Source organism: Nelumbo lutea, chromosome 7 (assembly GCF_056320005.1).
Source record: "Nelumbo lutea isolate HS-2025 chromosome 7, American lotus-T2T, whole genome shotgun sequence".
NCBI lineage: Eukaryota > Viridiplantae > Streptophyta > Magnoliopsida > Proteales > Nelumbonaceae > Nelumbo > Nelumbo lutea.
Genome location: NC_142690.1, coordinates 26,190,707 through 26,206,052, shown reverse-complemented (window position 1 = coordinate 26,206,052; position 15,346 = coordinate 26,190,707). Strand labels below are relative to the sequence as shown.

At 40.7% G+C, this 15,346-nt stretch overlaps 1 protein-coding gene across 1 annotated transcript in view; it reads right to left on the bottom strand.

Annotated features, from left to right (window-relative positions):
- LOC148845799 (Cyclin/Brf1-like TBP-binding protein) overlaps window positions 1-15,346 on the bottom strand; it is a 74,656-nt gene that overhangs the window by 37,141 nt on the left and 22,169 nt on the right. The window contains exon 12 of the mRNA XM_088955509.1: window positions 204-284. Within this exon, the coding sequence (XP_088811635.1) occupies window positions 204-284 (81 nt within the window). The remainder of the gene's footprint in view (window positions 1-203; window positions 285-15,346) is intronic.

Below are 15,346 nucleotides of genomic sequence, written 5' to 3'. Positions count from 1 at the left end.
ATTACATATAAACAAAAACAGACAACCATTGATGTCAAATGAAGAAGCCCCCCTATGTTAAGGGCCAATGTGGCATTTAATACAACAGGCATTGGATTAGATGCATGGTGCCAACTAAGCATTCAAGGAGGCTTATGCATGGGGATTGCATACCATAGAGAACAAAATGGAAGTTGATAAATCCTTGTAAGTTTGAAACTCACCGTTAGGCTCCCTGACTCTGTATTCTCAAATTCAATTAGTCGTTTCGTCAGTGTCGCTTCACATATATGTACAACACTTATCTGGTAAAAAGTGAAACATGTATCAATTCATATGAGAAGCTCAGTCTTAGACATTAGAGATCTTAGAAACCAATATTCTTGGGTATCTAGGCGAAAGCTGAGAGAGGATGAACAGTATGGAAACAAACATTTACATGCTTCAAAATACACAAAAAAAAAAACATTTGTAATAATAGTTGGAACTAACAAATTTTCAACAAAGAAAATGTTGCAACATCACTATTTTTAAAAAATTTCAAAGGTTAGGTCTGTATCTGGTGCACCCTTTCCAAGACCCCCAGACAGCTGGGACCAACATTGGGTAATGACATTTATCACTACTTACAAATTTTGATAAAACGTGACATTTAGTCGATTAAAAAACAAATGACAAGCTTTACAAGACAGTGGAGTTTAATATCTCACAGGTAGTTTGGATCAACACTTTTTTTTTTGTTTTGATCAGTAAAAAGAACTGAAAATTTTATTAAAATGTACTAAATTTTGAAAATACAATAAGTCCAGTCAATCCCCACAAGGTAAAATGTTACAATTGCACCCAAAACAATTGTTGCCTATTTACCCCTTGTTTTGCAAGAGTATCAGCCATCCCATTTGCAGTCCTTCTTACCCAATTGAAAGTAATGTTCAGCTCCTGTTTTATGCTTTCAATTTCCCTAAACTCATGCCAATAGATCCATGGCGTGACCTGACTATTCTTTGCCCAAGAAATGATAAGATAAGCTTTGAATCCCCCTCTACTTCCAACTGTTAAAAGTTTGCTTGTTTGGAAAGTCTTAAGCCTTGAAGTAGTGCCATCAATTCTGCCTATAATGACTCCCCCAACCCCAAGGGACCTGAAAACATAGCCAAAATTTTCCCTGTGCAGTCTCTAAAAACTCCTCCAATACCTGCCTTTCCAGTGATTCCCATGGAGCTCCCATCAAAATTCAATTTTATTTTATTTGCTGCTGAGGGTGACCATACCATAACCCTCTTTTCCTTTTCTCTTGAGCAGGCTGCCACTTCAGACCATGCCCTTATGATATCGTTTACTGAAAAATTTTTGAAAGCATCAATTGTCTTTATCCAGTGAGCTGCTCTAATTAGAACAACATCACATAATTCCTCCTTTGATCTGCTTTTCTCAAAAAAATCGTCCATTTCTTTCCTCCCAAACAGTACATACCACCGCAGCCCGAATTGCTTTACACATAATTTTTCCCCTCTTTCTTGGTTGTCTTAAGAAGCTTCGGCTGAATAAGCACACTATATCCTGTGGAGATATCTACCTGCAGCCAAAGAGAGCAACAGAATTCCCAAATGCCAAGAACAAGAGAGCAAGACAGCAATAAATAAGATTGGGTTTCACCACTTGCACGGCAAAGGAAGCATATGTGGGGTGAGAGGCTAACATTTGGCCTTCTTTTCTGAAGCAAATCACAGGTATTTATCTTTCCAAGACAAACTTCCCAACACAAAGCCTGGATTTTAGGGATAGGCTTGCTCCAAACTACTTTGACAGGAAATTTCTCCCCCAAGTTATTGGACTGTAAGAGAGCATTAAGGAAGGAAGCACAACTGTACAAGTGAAAATACCAATAGGGGTACAAGACCAAATTCTAGTGTCCTCCCTTGACTGATCAAGGAAAGTTGGACAGAGTTTACCCAGTAATTGGATGAGTCTCACATTCATTGTCCCTCACCCCTTCTAAACCCGAAATCCCAGTTAATCCCTGAATGAGTTGAGGAAGCAAATCTCCAGACAGCTTGTTGTTTATAGTTCAACAAGGAAAAGAGGATAGGAAAGGCAAACTGAAGGGGGGTTTCACTTAGCCAAAGGTCTTCCCCAAACAATACCCAGGTCCCACTTCCCACATCATATCTTATATAATTGATAAAATTTGGGTATACCACCTATATTGATTTCCAAGGAGACAGAGAGTTTGTTGAAGAGGCTACTTTTGCATCCCATCTGTTATTCGTTGTGCCATGAATGCTTGCAATTACCTTGTGCCAAAGTCTGACATTTTCCCTCAGAAATCTCCATAACCATTTCCCAAACAGTTTCTGTATTTCAGGGGGTTAGGTTCCCTATTCCAAACCTAGCCTGCTCCTTTGGTTTGCTAACTTGCTCCCACTTCACAAGATGATCCCTCTTTTCATCCCCTGGTTCCCAAAGGAAGTCTCTCATGATTTTCTCTAGTTGATTTGCAACTCTAGCTGGAATTCTAAAGGTGGAAAGATAATAAATAGGCAAATTGGCTAATGTTGCCCTAATCAATGTTATTCTTCCACCCAAAGAAATGTAATTTCTTTTCCAGAGATCAAGTTTTCCAGTGAACCTTTCTAAAATCGGTTTCCAAATGACTTCTGACCTTGGATTTCCACCTAACGGAAGACCAAGATATTCCAAAGGCAAATTCCTTACCTCACACCCTAGAGTCTTTGCCAAAGATCTTAATTCTTCCTCCATATCAATCTTTGCTACACAACTCTTCCCCAAGTTTACTCTCAGATTAGAAACTGACTCAAAGGAACAAATTATGTCCTTTATCTTCCTCAAGTCCTCAAGATTGCCTTCTTCACAGAACATGATTAAGTCATCAGCAAACTACAAGTGAGTGACTTCCATCTCGTGCCTACCTACCCTCCATCATCTAAGAACCCTCTCCTGGTCAACCTTGATAATCATCCTACTTAAACCATCTACTACTAGAGTAAAGAGGAAAGGGGATAAGGGGTCTCCATGTCTCAAACCTCATTTGGCAGGAATGAAATCTCTGTCTACAACATTTATTAAGATTGAATTAAGCAACCACCAATCCATTTCCTCCACCTCTCTCCAACCCCAATATTTTCTAAAATTTCAAGGATGAAGACCAATCCACAAGATCATATGCCTTCTCTAAATCCAGCTTGAAAATTAGGTTTTTTCTTTCTTTCTCCTTTTCTCTGCATTGCACTCATTTGCCACCGGGATTTGGTCAATGATCTGTCTCCCTTCCACAAAAGCTCCTTGGAATTGAGAGATTACCAAAGGCAAAACTTTTTTAAGTCTTTCAGCCAAGACCTTTGCTAAAATATTATAGAGACACCCACAAGGCTTACGGGTCTAAAATCCTTTGGTGTCTTGGCTACACTCTTTTTGGGGATCAAGGCAATGAAGGTTGAGTTTGCTCCTCAAGAGATTTTCCCTAGAACTCATTAAACACTTCCATTAGGTCATATTTTATAACTTCCCAACAGTCTTGGTAAAATTCCATCGAGAAACCATCCAGTCCTAGGGCTTTAGACCTTTCCATTGAGAAACCATCCAGTAATCTGGCACCTTTTCCCAAGATAATTCAGGAAGGTTTGATCTTTGATCCCCTGAGATAGCAAAGAAAGTCTTGAAGTGGTCCACAAGAATTGTGATTATCTCCTCCCTTTTTATCTCATGACTATCCACTTCTAAGCTAGTTATGAGATTTTTCCTCCTTCCACTAGCTAGAGAGTGAAAGAACTTTGAATTATCATCTCCCTCTGTCAACCATTTGCATCTAGATTTTTGCATCCAAGAAATTTCCTCTTTTCTCAAGAACTCCTCTAGCTCTAGCTTCAAATTTTTTCTATCCTCTCTTTCCTCCCCATTGATTTCTCTAGAAGCTTCCTTGCTATCCAACTCCGTGATCCTTAATAAAATATTCTTCTTTGTTTCCTCCACTGTCGCAAACTAATTTTTGTTCCAAATATTGGTTTTCTCTTTCATCTTTTTTAAGCATCTACAAAACCTTAACCCCTTCTTTGAACCATTTCCCCTGATTTCACCCCACCAAACCTTAACCTTCTCCACAAAGTTGGAATCTTCCAGCCACATGTTCTCAAATCTAAAAGTTGAGGGGATCCATAGGAAAGATCCTGAGAAAGGCTAATAGGGCAATGATCTAAAGTAACCCTAGGTAAAGCTCTAGAGGCTAAAGTCTCCCACATCTCTTCCCAATCTAAAGAAAGAAAGGAATCTATCCAGCTTAGAGCAAGTCGGGGACTCTTAAAAATTTGACAAACTGTACTCTACTTGTAACAAAGGGAGCTCCTTCAACTCAAAGGTATCCACAAAAGCATTTGAAATTCCTCACGCTTGTGGTGATTCTTTGGTTAGCTTTGTTTGTCTCTGAGGTAAATCTTATGACATTAAAATCACCTCCCAAACGGCCCCTCCCATAGACCTCTAACTGCTCCCAGTTCTTCCCTAAAAAGAGCCTTGTCTCTATAGGAATTTGGACCATAAACATTTGTTAGAGCCCACTCCCTTCCATCATTTAATATTTTGATTCTTATTGAAACTGAAAATTGCCCCATCAATTCTTCCAAACATTCCACCTCCTCATTTTTCCAAATAATCATAACTCCTCCTGAAGCTCCCCAACCCCAATACGAAGCATGCGACCAGCTCAAACCCCTAATTCCCTAAATAATTCTAATCCATCTCCTATCAATCTCTGGAAGTTTAGTTTCTTGAATCATAACCAAATCTGGTTTTTCCTGTTTAAGAGTATCTCTTATTATTATCCTCTTGGTGGCACACCCTAAACCTCTCACATTCCAGCTGATTACCTTCATTCTTGAACAAAAGTTTTACCCTAACCCTTTTTCAATTGCTCATTGTCCCTCTCCTTTCTTTCTTTTCTCCTACTTTCTTCCCTATTATAAACTATCTCACTCATCAACTTCTCCACTTCACTCTTCTTTCTTTACCTGGTCTTCCCTGCATTTTTATCCTTTCTCGAGTACACCTTTACCCCCCTCAGACTTTTAGCAATAGGCTTCCTTTTCTCCTTACCCTTACTGACTTTCGATATGGAGGGCTGATTAATATTCTCTAAGACACTATCTCTATTTCTGATTAAGTTTTCAGATCCTGCTCCTTCTGGTTGCTGCCTATCACTATCTGTGTTTTCAAAACTGTGTCCTTCTCAACCTTAGAAACCAAACCTGTTAAATTATCTAAAACCATCCCAAAGATTTTCTCCACCTCATCATCATTGCCTCCATCCCTTCCCTCACCTTCTGAACAGACATTAATGGTAGGCTCTAAATTCTTAGCAAGCATGGAATCTGGAATAACGGATGGGCCTGCAAAAGGAGGGGAGGACACACAATGGAGAGTCATATTAGTAACAGCCACAGTAGGATAAACAGAGACAAGAGCATCGGAATGAATAACTAAGGGGTTAGAAGCTCCCTATTCTACACTTTCGCTAGCCAACCCTTTACCAGTCTTGTTTTGGTTAGCCAACTTGTCAGACAATCCTTGTTCTGCTTCCCATGATTGTTGCTCTTGCACTTTCTCCCACGGCAGGAGATTATGGCCTTCTATCCCAAAGTCTTATCCTGCATCTTGCTTTGGTTTGGTAGGTCGGCTTCCTCTTTTTTCGATGCAAATGAAATCTCGTTGCAATCAGTAGGAGGCTCTTCAGTTCTAAGTGATTTTATTTGCACTATTTTGTCGTTGATCTGTTCGTCGAACAGATGTTCTATTCCCCAATCCTCCTCTTCCACTTTTATGTGCACCTTCGTTGAGTTGATGCTTCCAAGACTTGAAAGCTGATTTACCTCTTCATCACCTTCAAGATGAAAATTCTCCTAGTCACTATCAAACTCTGACTCTTCTTTTTTACCTCTGTTGTACTTTGGGTTAGGCCTCTCTGTCATGGTGAACTGGTCTTCTGATACAGGCATCCAAGTTAGCTTACTGTTATGGGCCCGGGCATAGGATCTCGTCACGGGTTGGTCCACGGGGAGAACCTCTAGTTTCCCCTTGCCCCTCCCTTTGCGTGCTGACCCTATCGTGGCAACCTAAGGGGTGATTTGTCCACGAGATCACCCTAACTCTCCTTTACTCTTCTCTTTGACTGAAATTTTTGGATGCCTTTATTCAATAACAGTGGCTCCATAAATAGGAGATTACAAGAGTCCTGCTCTTAGGGAGACTCCTTGCTGAATAGGGAGACCTCCAACTCCATCTTGATAAGATAAGACTGATAAGATAAGATAAGTCTCTCTTAATCCTAATCTAATAAGATAAGATAATCTCTCTTAATCCTAATCTAATAAGATAAGTCTCTCTTAATCCTAAACTAATAAGATAAGATAATCTAATCTACTAACTTAATAAGATAAGAATAACAAGATAGTCTAATCTAATCTGCTGAATGGATAAGACTGTTGCTGCCAATTTGGATAGGACGAGAACACCGGATCATTGCTGCTGCTGCTCCCAATATGCGTCCACATCATTACTCCCCTTTTGGACTACGAGCTTGTCCTCAAGATCGAATTCAGGATGGGTGTCGGGAAACACCGTCAAAGGAATCTCAGATAGGTGGAATGACTTTGCCCTCCTGGATCGGGTTCCAATGAAGAGGGTTCATCCTCATCTTCCTCTTGTTTCACTAGGAGGCAGAAAAGTCTCTTGCACTTGTGCCCTGCTGAGTAGAGTTCATCGCAAATAAAACATTGTCCCCTCGCCCTACGTTCCGCCATCTCAGCCCTGGACAAGTGCTTAATAGGGGGTGCAACAACGCTGCTCCCCACACTGGATGCTGATCTGGAATTGTTGCTCGTCTGTGGCTTCCGTTCTTGGATGACTGCTGAATATGGAGCCATTCCGAGTGGTTCCGGGGATGCCCATGCTGATGGAGGCCGCCCCATACTGAAGGTTCCGCGGCTGAGTTGTAGTTTGCGTTCGAAGGCGCGAGCTATATTCATGGTTGTAACCAGGTTGGGGGGGATTCTACATTTCCACGTCCACCCGCAGGGGTTCTGCTAACCCAGCGGTGAACATGTCTACCTGCTGGTCAGGTCACACTGAAGATACCCTCGCGAGGAGGGTTTGGAACTGGTGCCGGCATTCTGCCACCGTGCCGGTTTGTTTAAGTTTAATCAACTCGCCTAAGGGGTTGCTTGTCAGTGGGGGGCCCGAATCTAAGAAGGTAGTAGGACTTGAACTGGGTCCAACTGAGCCCAGGTTCTTCCTGTTCTAGTCGATAGGACTAGAGTTGCGCTTCCTCTGTTAAGTGAAAGACGGCTAGGCTTACCTTATCCCGGTCGTCTGTTTGTTGATTTCGAAAAAACTGCTCGCACCGGTACAGCCAGCCCAAGGGATCTCCGTTGCCGTTGTACAACGGGAATTCTAACATGTTGTACTTGGGAATGATTGCGACCCCCTGATGGCTGAACTGTTGTTCGCCAGAAGACTCCGAGAGATCTGGTCGGCGGTCGCTAGTGGTTGTCACCCCTTTTGTGTTCCTCTCTTTGCTAGAAAGGAATAACTCCATCGGACGCCGTAGCTCCCTGACTTCGTCCTTGATTTCCCGTACTTCCAAGCTGGTCTCCATGAGCCGGTGCTCGAGTTCGTGGACCCTGGACGACAGCTGCTCCAAATCATCCATGATGCCTTGCTTTGATACCAAAATGTTATGGGCCCGGGCATAGGATCTCATCACGGGTTGGTCCACGGGGAAAACCTCTAGTTTCCCCTTGCCCCTCCCTTTGCGTGTTGACCCTATCATGGTGACCAAAGGGGTGATTTGTCCAAGAGATCACCCTAACTCTCCTTTACTCTTCTCTTTGACTGGAATTTTTGGATGCCTTTGTGGCTCCATAAATAGGAGATTACAAGAGTCCTGCTCTTAGGGAGACTCCTTGCTGAATAGGGAGACCTCCAACTCTATCTTGATAAGATAAGATAAGTCTCTCTTAATCCTAATCTAATAAGATAAGATAATCTCTCTTAATCCTAATCTAATAAGATAAGTCTCTCTTAATCCTAATCTAATAAGATAAGATAATCTAATCTACTAACTTAATAAGATAAGAATAACAAGATAGTCTAATCTAATCTGCTGAATGGATAAGACTGTTGATGCCGATTTGGATAGGATGAGAACACCAGATCATTGTTGTTGTTGCTCCCAATACGCGTCCACGTCACTTACCACCCTTCCAACGATCCGATGCCCTTGATCTAGAAGCGGCTGCTAGCGTTTTATTGTTTGAGCAATCTCCAGCATGTCTATCAGGGGGTCTCGACGGGGACAATGATAGATGAAAATAATTGTCCCCAATCGGGCATAAGGAGCACGGTACATGACTCATTAAGGAGTCACGTGCTCCCTCAACTTTCAAATTTGTTGGCCCAGCCTGAACCAGGGGTCAAGAACTGATAACGCTCTTTCCCTTCGACCGGTTAGTCAGTTTAAAGCCTAATTTTTCCTTGCACTACACGTCTCTTCCCTATCTGACACCACTTCTGCATATGTCTTCTTCCCAGCCTTCGATCATGATCTTTCAGTTCCTGTTTTGATGAGAACATAGAAAGTCTTCCATCTCCATTTCCTTTATAAAACGGTCGAGTTTCCAAATTAAACTTTTGGGGTTGCCCTTTCATCTTTGGACAGGAAATATTCTTAACAGAATAGCAAAAGTTTTGGGCCGAGTGATAGAAGTTGTCAATCTGTGTGATCTTAGTGCTGCAAAAATCCAACTAGCTGGAGTGAAGCCGGAGTGCATTCCAAAAAAGATGCAGCTACTCTCTGGAGGTCAATGGTACTCTGTTTCGATAGTGTTGGAAACTGAAGTGATGCTTTGGAGAGGCAGGAGAAAGAAGGAAGACAAAGATGACTTGGCAGGATGGGTGATGCTTGGTGGAAGTGTCTTAGAAGGGGATTGGTGCCACGTGGATAAAGACAGGTTATTTAAGTTCAAAGATGAAAGGGCAACCCCAAAAGTTTGATTATGGTGACTACCACATTCATCGTAACTTTATTAGACAAGGGACACACCATTTTCCAATCATCACTCGTCCTTTGCTCGTCTCTAAGGTGGTAGATTCTATTTTCTCGTCTCCAACATCTAGGTGGACGCCTAAGCAACAAGGCACCCTTGGAGTCTCACCTCGCCTAATGGCCAAGCAATTTTGTACATTGTGTTATAAAATACTTTTATATTCTTAATTTTTTGAGATTATTGAGATTATAATTATAAAATGTACATCATTAAACAAAAATGTTCATTTTTTGTGTTTATAAACTAATTTCTTTTTATTATTTTCTTATTTGTTAGGGTTTAATCAACACAAACATTGCTAACTTCTGTATTGAACCCTCAAAGACTTCAGAATTTGAACCAATAAGTAAGGGAAAAACTTAAAGTTTTGTCTAATCAACACATTTCTTCCTCCACATCTTCTTCTTCTTCTTCCACCTTTTCTTTTCTTCTTTTCCTATAACAAAAATAGGGGTTCAGTCCCCATATTTTTTGAAATTCCTTTTCTTTCTTCTTTTTCTTCTCATAAATATGTTGATTTTCTAGACATAAACATGAAGTTTATAATTTTCTTATGAAAATTATGGATAGTTATCAAGGAAAGATGGTTATGGAACCTAGGGAACTACCTAGGATATGTATTTTTCACTTAAAAAAATTCATTGATCGCCTTGGCCCCTTGAAAACTATGGAACCAATAATTAAATAACTTAAAATTTTGTCTAATCAACCCTTCCTCATCCTATAACAAAAATAAGGGTTCAGTCCCTATATTATTGGATTTTCTTTTCTTTCTTCTTTTTCTTCTCACAAATATGTTGATTTTCTATACTTCAACATGAAGTTTATGCTTTTCTTATGAAAATTAAGAATAATAATTAAGGAAATATGGTTATGGAACCCTTTTTTTTTAAGAATAAAAGAAAAAATTTATTGATATAATAAAAATCAAAGTACAACACTAACAGGGTTTGTTAAGATAACACCCGGACCCACTACCAACAACAGCAAGACTTACAATGATACAAGACTATCCAAAGAAAGACTAAGAAATCCCGCCCCCACCCCCCCTCTCATACAACAAGGCTTACAAAGACACAACTAACAAAAAGAAATACTGAGAACTCCCCCCCCCCTCATATAACAAGGCTTTCAAAGACAAAAAACTAACCAAAAAAAAGACTGAGAACCCCCCCCCCTTATAAATTGGCTAGTCTCCAGGATCAAATGACTCGTCCTGCCCACCATCTTCCTCATCCCAAACTTATTCTTCTTTTTGTCATAACATCTTCTTCAATTTCCCTTCCCTTTTCTCAATTCAAATTTTTCAAAAGCTATTCTAGGAAACTCTTTGCCTCCCCAAAAGAATAGCCCTATACTCTTGCCAATTCTAACTTCCTTGTCCACCAAGGTCTTAATCTCCATTTTCTCCCCCTCCTTGTCAACTTGTTGAGACAAAGTAAGGCAACTCTCACCAGCTTGACCTCCCTCTTCCTTCTTATCCCCTGACCCTAGTCTAGCCTCCTACCCTTCTTTTGTCAGGGTCGACTTTATCTCCCCTACAACAACTTGAAGCTCCTCCTCCCTCCTTTCATCACCCTTTTTCTTTGCATCTAAGCCTTTTAATCTCTTCCTTCAGTACATTCTCTTATATTTGTTGGAAGGACTTGCCCCAATCAAACTGTCATTTAGCCTAGAAAAAACCTTTCACATATGGATAAGGCGACGCTTGCTTGCCTATATGGCTTCTTTCGATCCTTCTATAGGTCCTACGGCACCTTGTTCATGGCTCTTCTCTGCCCTAGATGTATTCTAATCCTACCAACTGAAATTTCACACTTTTGATAATCCTCACAACCCAAAGATGAGTCAGTTTTGTCGTTCTTGTCAAAAGCCTCTCTCGCAACCTCATCGTCGTGTCCAGTACACACTCTTAGCACCACACCGTCCCCCCCCCAACTAGCTATACCTAACATTCCTTCCTTGTCCTCCCCTTCCCACCTCACTAACTCCTTCACTACTTCCCTAGAAACCACCTCCCTTCCTTCCTTCTGACCTTCTGAACAAACAACCACTTGGTCCTCCTCCTCTAGACTCCATGTCTGTGACGAAAAGGGGGAGAGCTCAACTATGAAGACACCAAAAGAGATAAACTTACCTGCTTGATGATCAAATATTGTCTTCTCCTTTTTCCTTTCATCGCAATGCTCTCTTAGATTAAGAGGTTCAATGAATCTTCCACATTGATCACTCTTCTGAAACACTTTGCGAGCATTCTCGTCTCTCAGACTCCAAAGCCTCTTCCCAGAGTTCAAACTGAATTGTACGCCTAAAACTTTGAGACTGCTTGAACTTTCTCTTGTTTGAAACCATTAACATGAAACGATGCTTCGTAGATAACTCTCCAGCGATATTGGTGAACTTTGTCTTTAAAGTTTGGTCCATTATCGAACCTTCACAATCTTTTAATGCTCATGTCAACTCTTCGTCTTCTAAAATTCCAAGTATTTCCTTTTCTTTCGTCTCCCCATTTCTCTCCTTTCTTTCTTCTTCCATGTGTCCCAACCAATTCGCCTCACCACATAAGTTTGCATGATCCCCACCACTTTTATTTCTCTTTAGAACTCTACTTTCTCTATCCATTATGCTGGCCAAGGTAAAGACCCCTATCGAACCATAATTATTTCTGCTTCCTAAAATGCCCTTGTATTCAACCTCAAGTCCTTCCCCTTTTGGTCTGACTATTCATCTTCCCTCCAACATCACTAGAACCCAACCTAATCTTCTGGCCTTGTCACTCCACAATTCCATATTTTTTATCCATTCCGTTGGGTAAGATCCTTCTACGACCAGTCTCAAGTCAAAAGATTCACTGGAAAAATAAAGAGTTAGGGAAGTAGGACTAACATGGATCTCTTCAACTCAATTAAGATATGAGTAGTAGAAAGCTTTCTCCACAAAATTGTTCTAGGGTCAACAAATCTGAATCTTCCACATGCGTCTCCGACTATCTTAAAAGTATGGAAGCTCTGTGCATGCAAGGGTATCCCGAAAACATCAATCCACACAATATTCAAAGGATCCATATCCCTAATTGCTCCGACTAAAGGATTCCATCTCCCAATTCTGAGATCAGGTTCTCGAAACTTATTCTGTCCATTCATCGGGATGTTGCTTGCCTCCTCACTTTTGAAGATGAAAAAGAGAAACCAGCATTTAGCTTCCTCACGTGAAAAGGTTTCTCAGGTAACCTCTAAGCAGCGTCCACTCTTCGATCTTCTCCACATTTGGGTCAGAATTTACAAAACAACCAACCAAACTACAGTTAAGCAGCCTAAGATGATCTCTAACTTCTATATCCAGATTCATTGTCACTTCCATCCACACATCAACTATAAAGTAACACAAGCCACATGAATTCCTCAATCTTGGGAAGAACCACTACAGCACCACATACTACCAGTCTCTAGACTTCATACCTAACTACCTTAGGATATATGTTATTTTACTTAACAAAATCCATCACCTTGGCAATTGGCATCAAGGTGCCCCCTATCGCCTAGCCTTGCCTTGGCACCTTAAACTATCCTTTTGCCTATCAGATTTGGTGCCATTTTCTACAGTTGTTTCAAAGACGGTGTGTCACTCCCTCCTGGATTGCTGAACTGCTATCATGTTGGATACCTAGTGGCTTCTCAACCAAGAGAAAGATTTTGTGGAACTCAGTTCCATTTGCCATCTGCTGGGTCATGTGGAAGGAATGGAACAGTAGAACTTTTTAAGCTAAAAGTGCTCCCATGGAGATAATTATTGGCAAGATTAAATGGACTCTCATGAGATAAGATAGGGTCTTCAATGTGTTTGCTGGTGTTCGGGCAGAGAGCTTTAGGGAATAGTGAATGTCCATCATATTTTGATCTTGTTAAAATACAGTTTTTGTTCTAGGGTTATTTTAGTCTTTTCCCTTTCTTTTAACTCTGTTTTTTGTCTATGTTCTTAAGTTTCAGTATACAAGGGTAACATTGTAATTCTCCTTTTCGTTATGAATTAAGCATACAAGGGCGGCAGCTCTCTCTTATTTGATAGAGACTGTTTTTGCCCTATTCTCTTTGTCTCCCCCTTCTCTTCTTCTCCATCACTCCTCATTCTAGAATCATACCAGAAGGTTTTCCCTTTATTTATTTAACTAAATAGAGGCCCAATAGCATCATATCAGAGCCTGGTTGATCGAGTTTCCTGACTGCATCAGTGAAGTCTGTCCTAGCTGCAACCAGAGGTGGTAGAGGTAGCTCACGTGGTATAAGCAATTATCCCTAAGGTGGTAACTGTGGTGTGAGAGGAGGTCACAGTAGAGGTAGAGATGGGAATTTTGGGAATTTTAGAGGTCGTGGTGTCAGTATTGGTGGTCAAGGTATGATCAAAGAATGTAGTTATTGTGGATGGGAAGGGCATACTATGAACCTCTGTTATGATCTGCATGGTCCACCATCCACTTGGGCTAAGCATGTTGCTGTAGAAGGAGATGGTGGTACTACAGGCAATGACCCTACTGTTTTAGGCACTAGGAAGGAGAAGGAAATGGTTTCTATCATTCGTGAAGAGTATGAAAAACTTCATCTGTCTTCCTCTTCTTCATCCGGTAATACTGCAACTCTTGCAAAGTCAGGTACAACATATCTTGTTTCCTCTTCTAAACCATGGATTATTGATTCTAGGGCCTTAGATCACATGATTGGGTCCTCAGACTTATTTGCATTGTTATCCCCTCCCTCTATCACCCAATCGGTAGCCCTGGCTGATGGTACTACCTCTTGTTTCTGGTACCAGTGATGTTACATTACATTCTGATTTCTCTTTGCCATCGGTTCTATATGTTCCTAAATTTCCCTTTAATCTTATGTCAGTAAGTTGACAAAAATCTTTGAATTGCTCCATCTCATTCTTTCCATTATATTGTATTTTTCAGGATCTCAATTCTCAAGGAAGACAATTGGTGGCAGGCATTAGGTCTGTTCATAAGAAGACCCAACCCGACCAAACCGACCAACCAAGACCGACCCAACCCGAGTCGGCCGGGTTTTCATCAGCACGGGTCGGTTTCGGGTTGTGCAAATTCTTAAACCGATTATTCGGGTCGGTTTCAGTTTTCACACAAGAAAACCGAAACCGACCCGAACTGAACCGACTTAGTTCTTAGTTCAAACATGAAGTTCCAAAGCCCATTAGGCCACCTAGTTTTTGAATGGTTGCAAGAAACTTTGGATTAGTGAATAGTGATTAATGAACAACTTTTGTGATTAACTTTTCATTTAAATTTTATCATAGGAGATGGCTGAAATGATGTTCAATTTATGACTGTTTTTTAAATTAGCAAGATTTTATCACAGGGATGAACTTAGAACTAAAACCAACCCAAACCGACCCAACCCAACCCAACCCGACTCAAACCGACCAGGTCGGTTTTGCTTAACACTGGGTCGGTTTCGGTTTCTATGTCAGGTAACCCGACCAGATCGGGTCGGTTGGAAAAACCGCAGTAAACCGACCCAACCCGACCCGTGAACAGCCCTAGCAAGCATAAAGCTGGAGGATTGTATTATCTTAGATGGTGGTGGATCACACACAGCTCTTCATTCTTCCATTACACAGTTGCAGTGGCACTATCAGATGGGCCATCCCTCTCTTCCAGCTCTCAAGAGTCTTGTTCCAGATGTCGTGTTTGTTCATAAGTTATGTGTGAAGTTTGTCAACTTAGTAAACATCATTGTGTCTCTTTTGTTCCAAGGGAATCTGCTAGAGTTTCGAGTCTTTTTAAGCTTGTTCATTCAGATGATTGGAGTCCTTGTCCAATTGAGTCTTACAATGGTTTTAAATATTTTATTTCCTTTGTTGATAATTTTTCAAGGATGACTTAGATCTTTTTAATGAAATCTTGCACCGAAGTGTTTGATATCTTTCTCTCCTTTTATGCTGAAATTAAGAATCAATTTGGTATCTCCATTAAATAATGGAAAATTGACAATACTAAGGTTGTCCAATGGCTTCTTAGCTCAATTGAGATAAACATTATTATTCTTATGAGTCTATAGGATTGCCGATAAGATGTTTGACCATATGGAGAAGGTATACTGGCAATTTAATTTATTTCATCAATATCAAATTGAGATTAGGATATTTTTAAATAGTCTAGGAGAAAAGAAGATATAGGAGAACTATGCTGGTTTTGTGAATTTACGGAAAGAGTATGAGTTAGTATACATGGATGAATCGACACC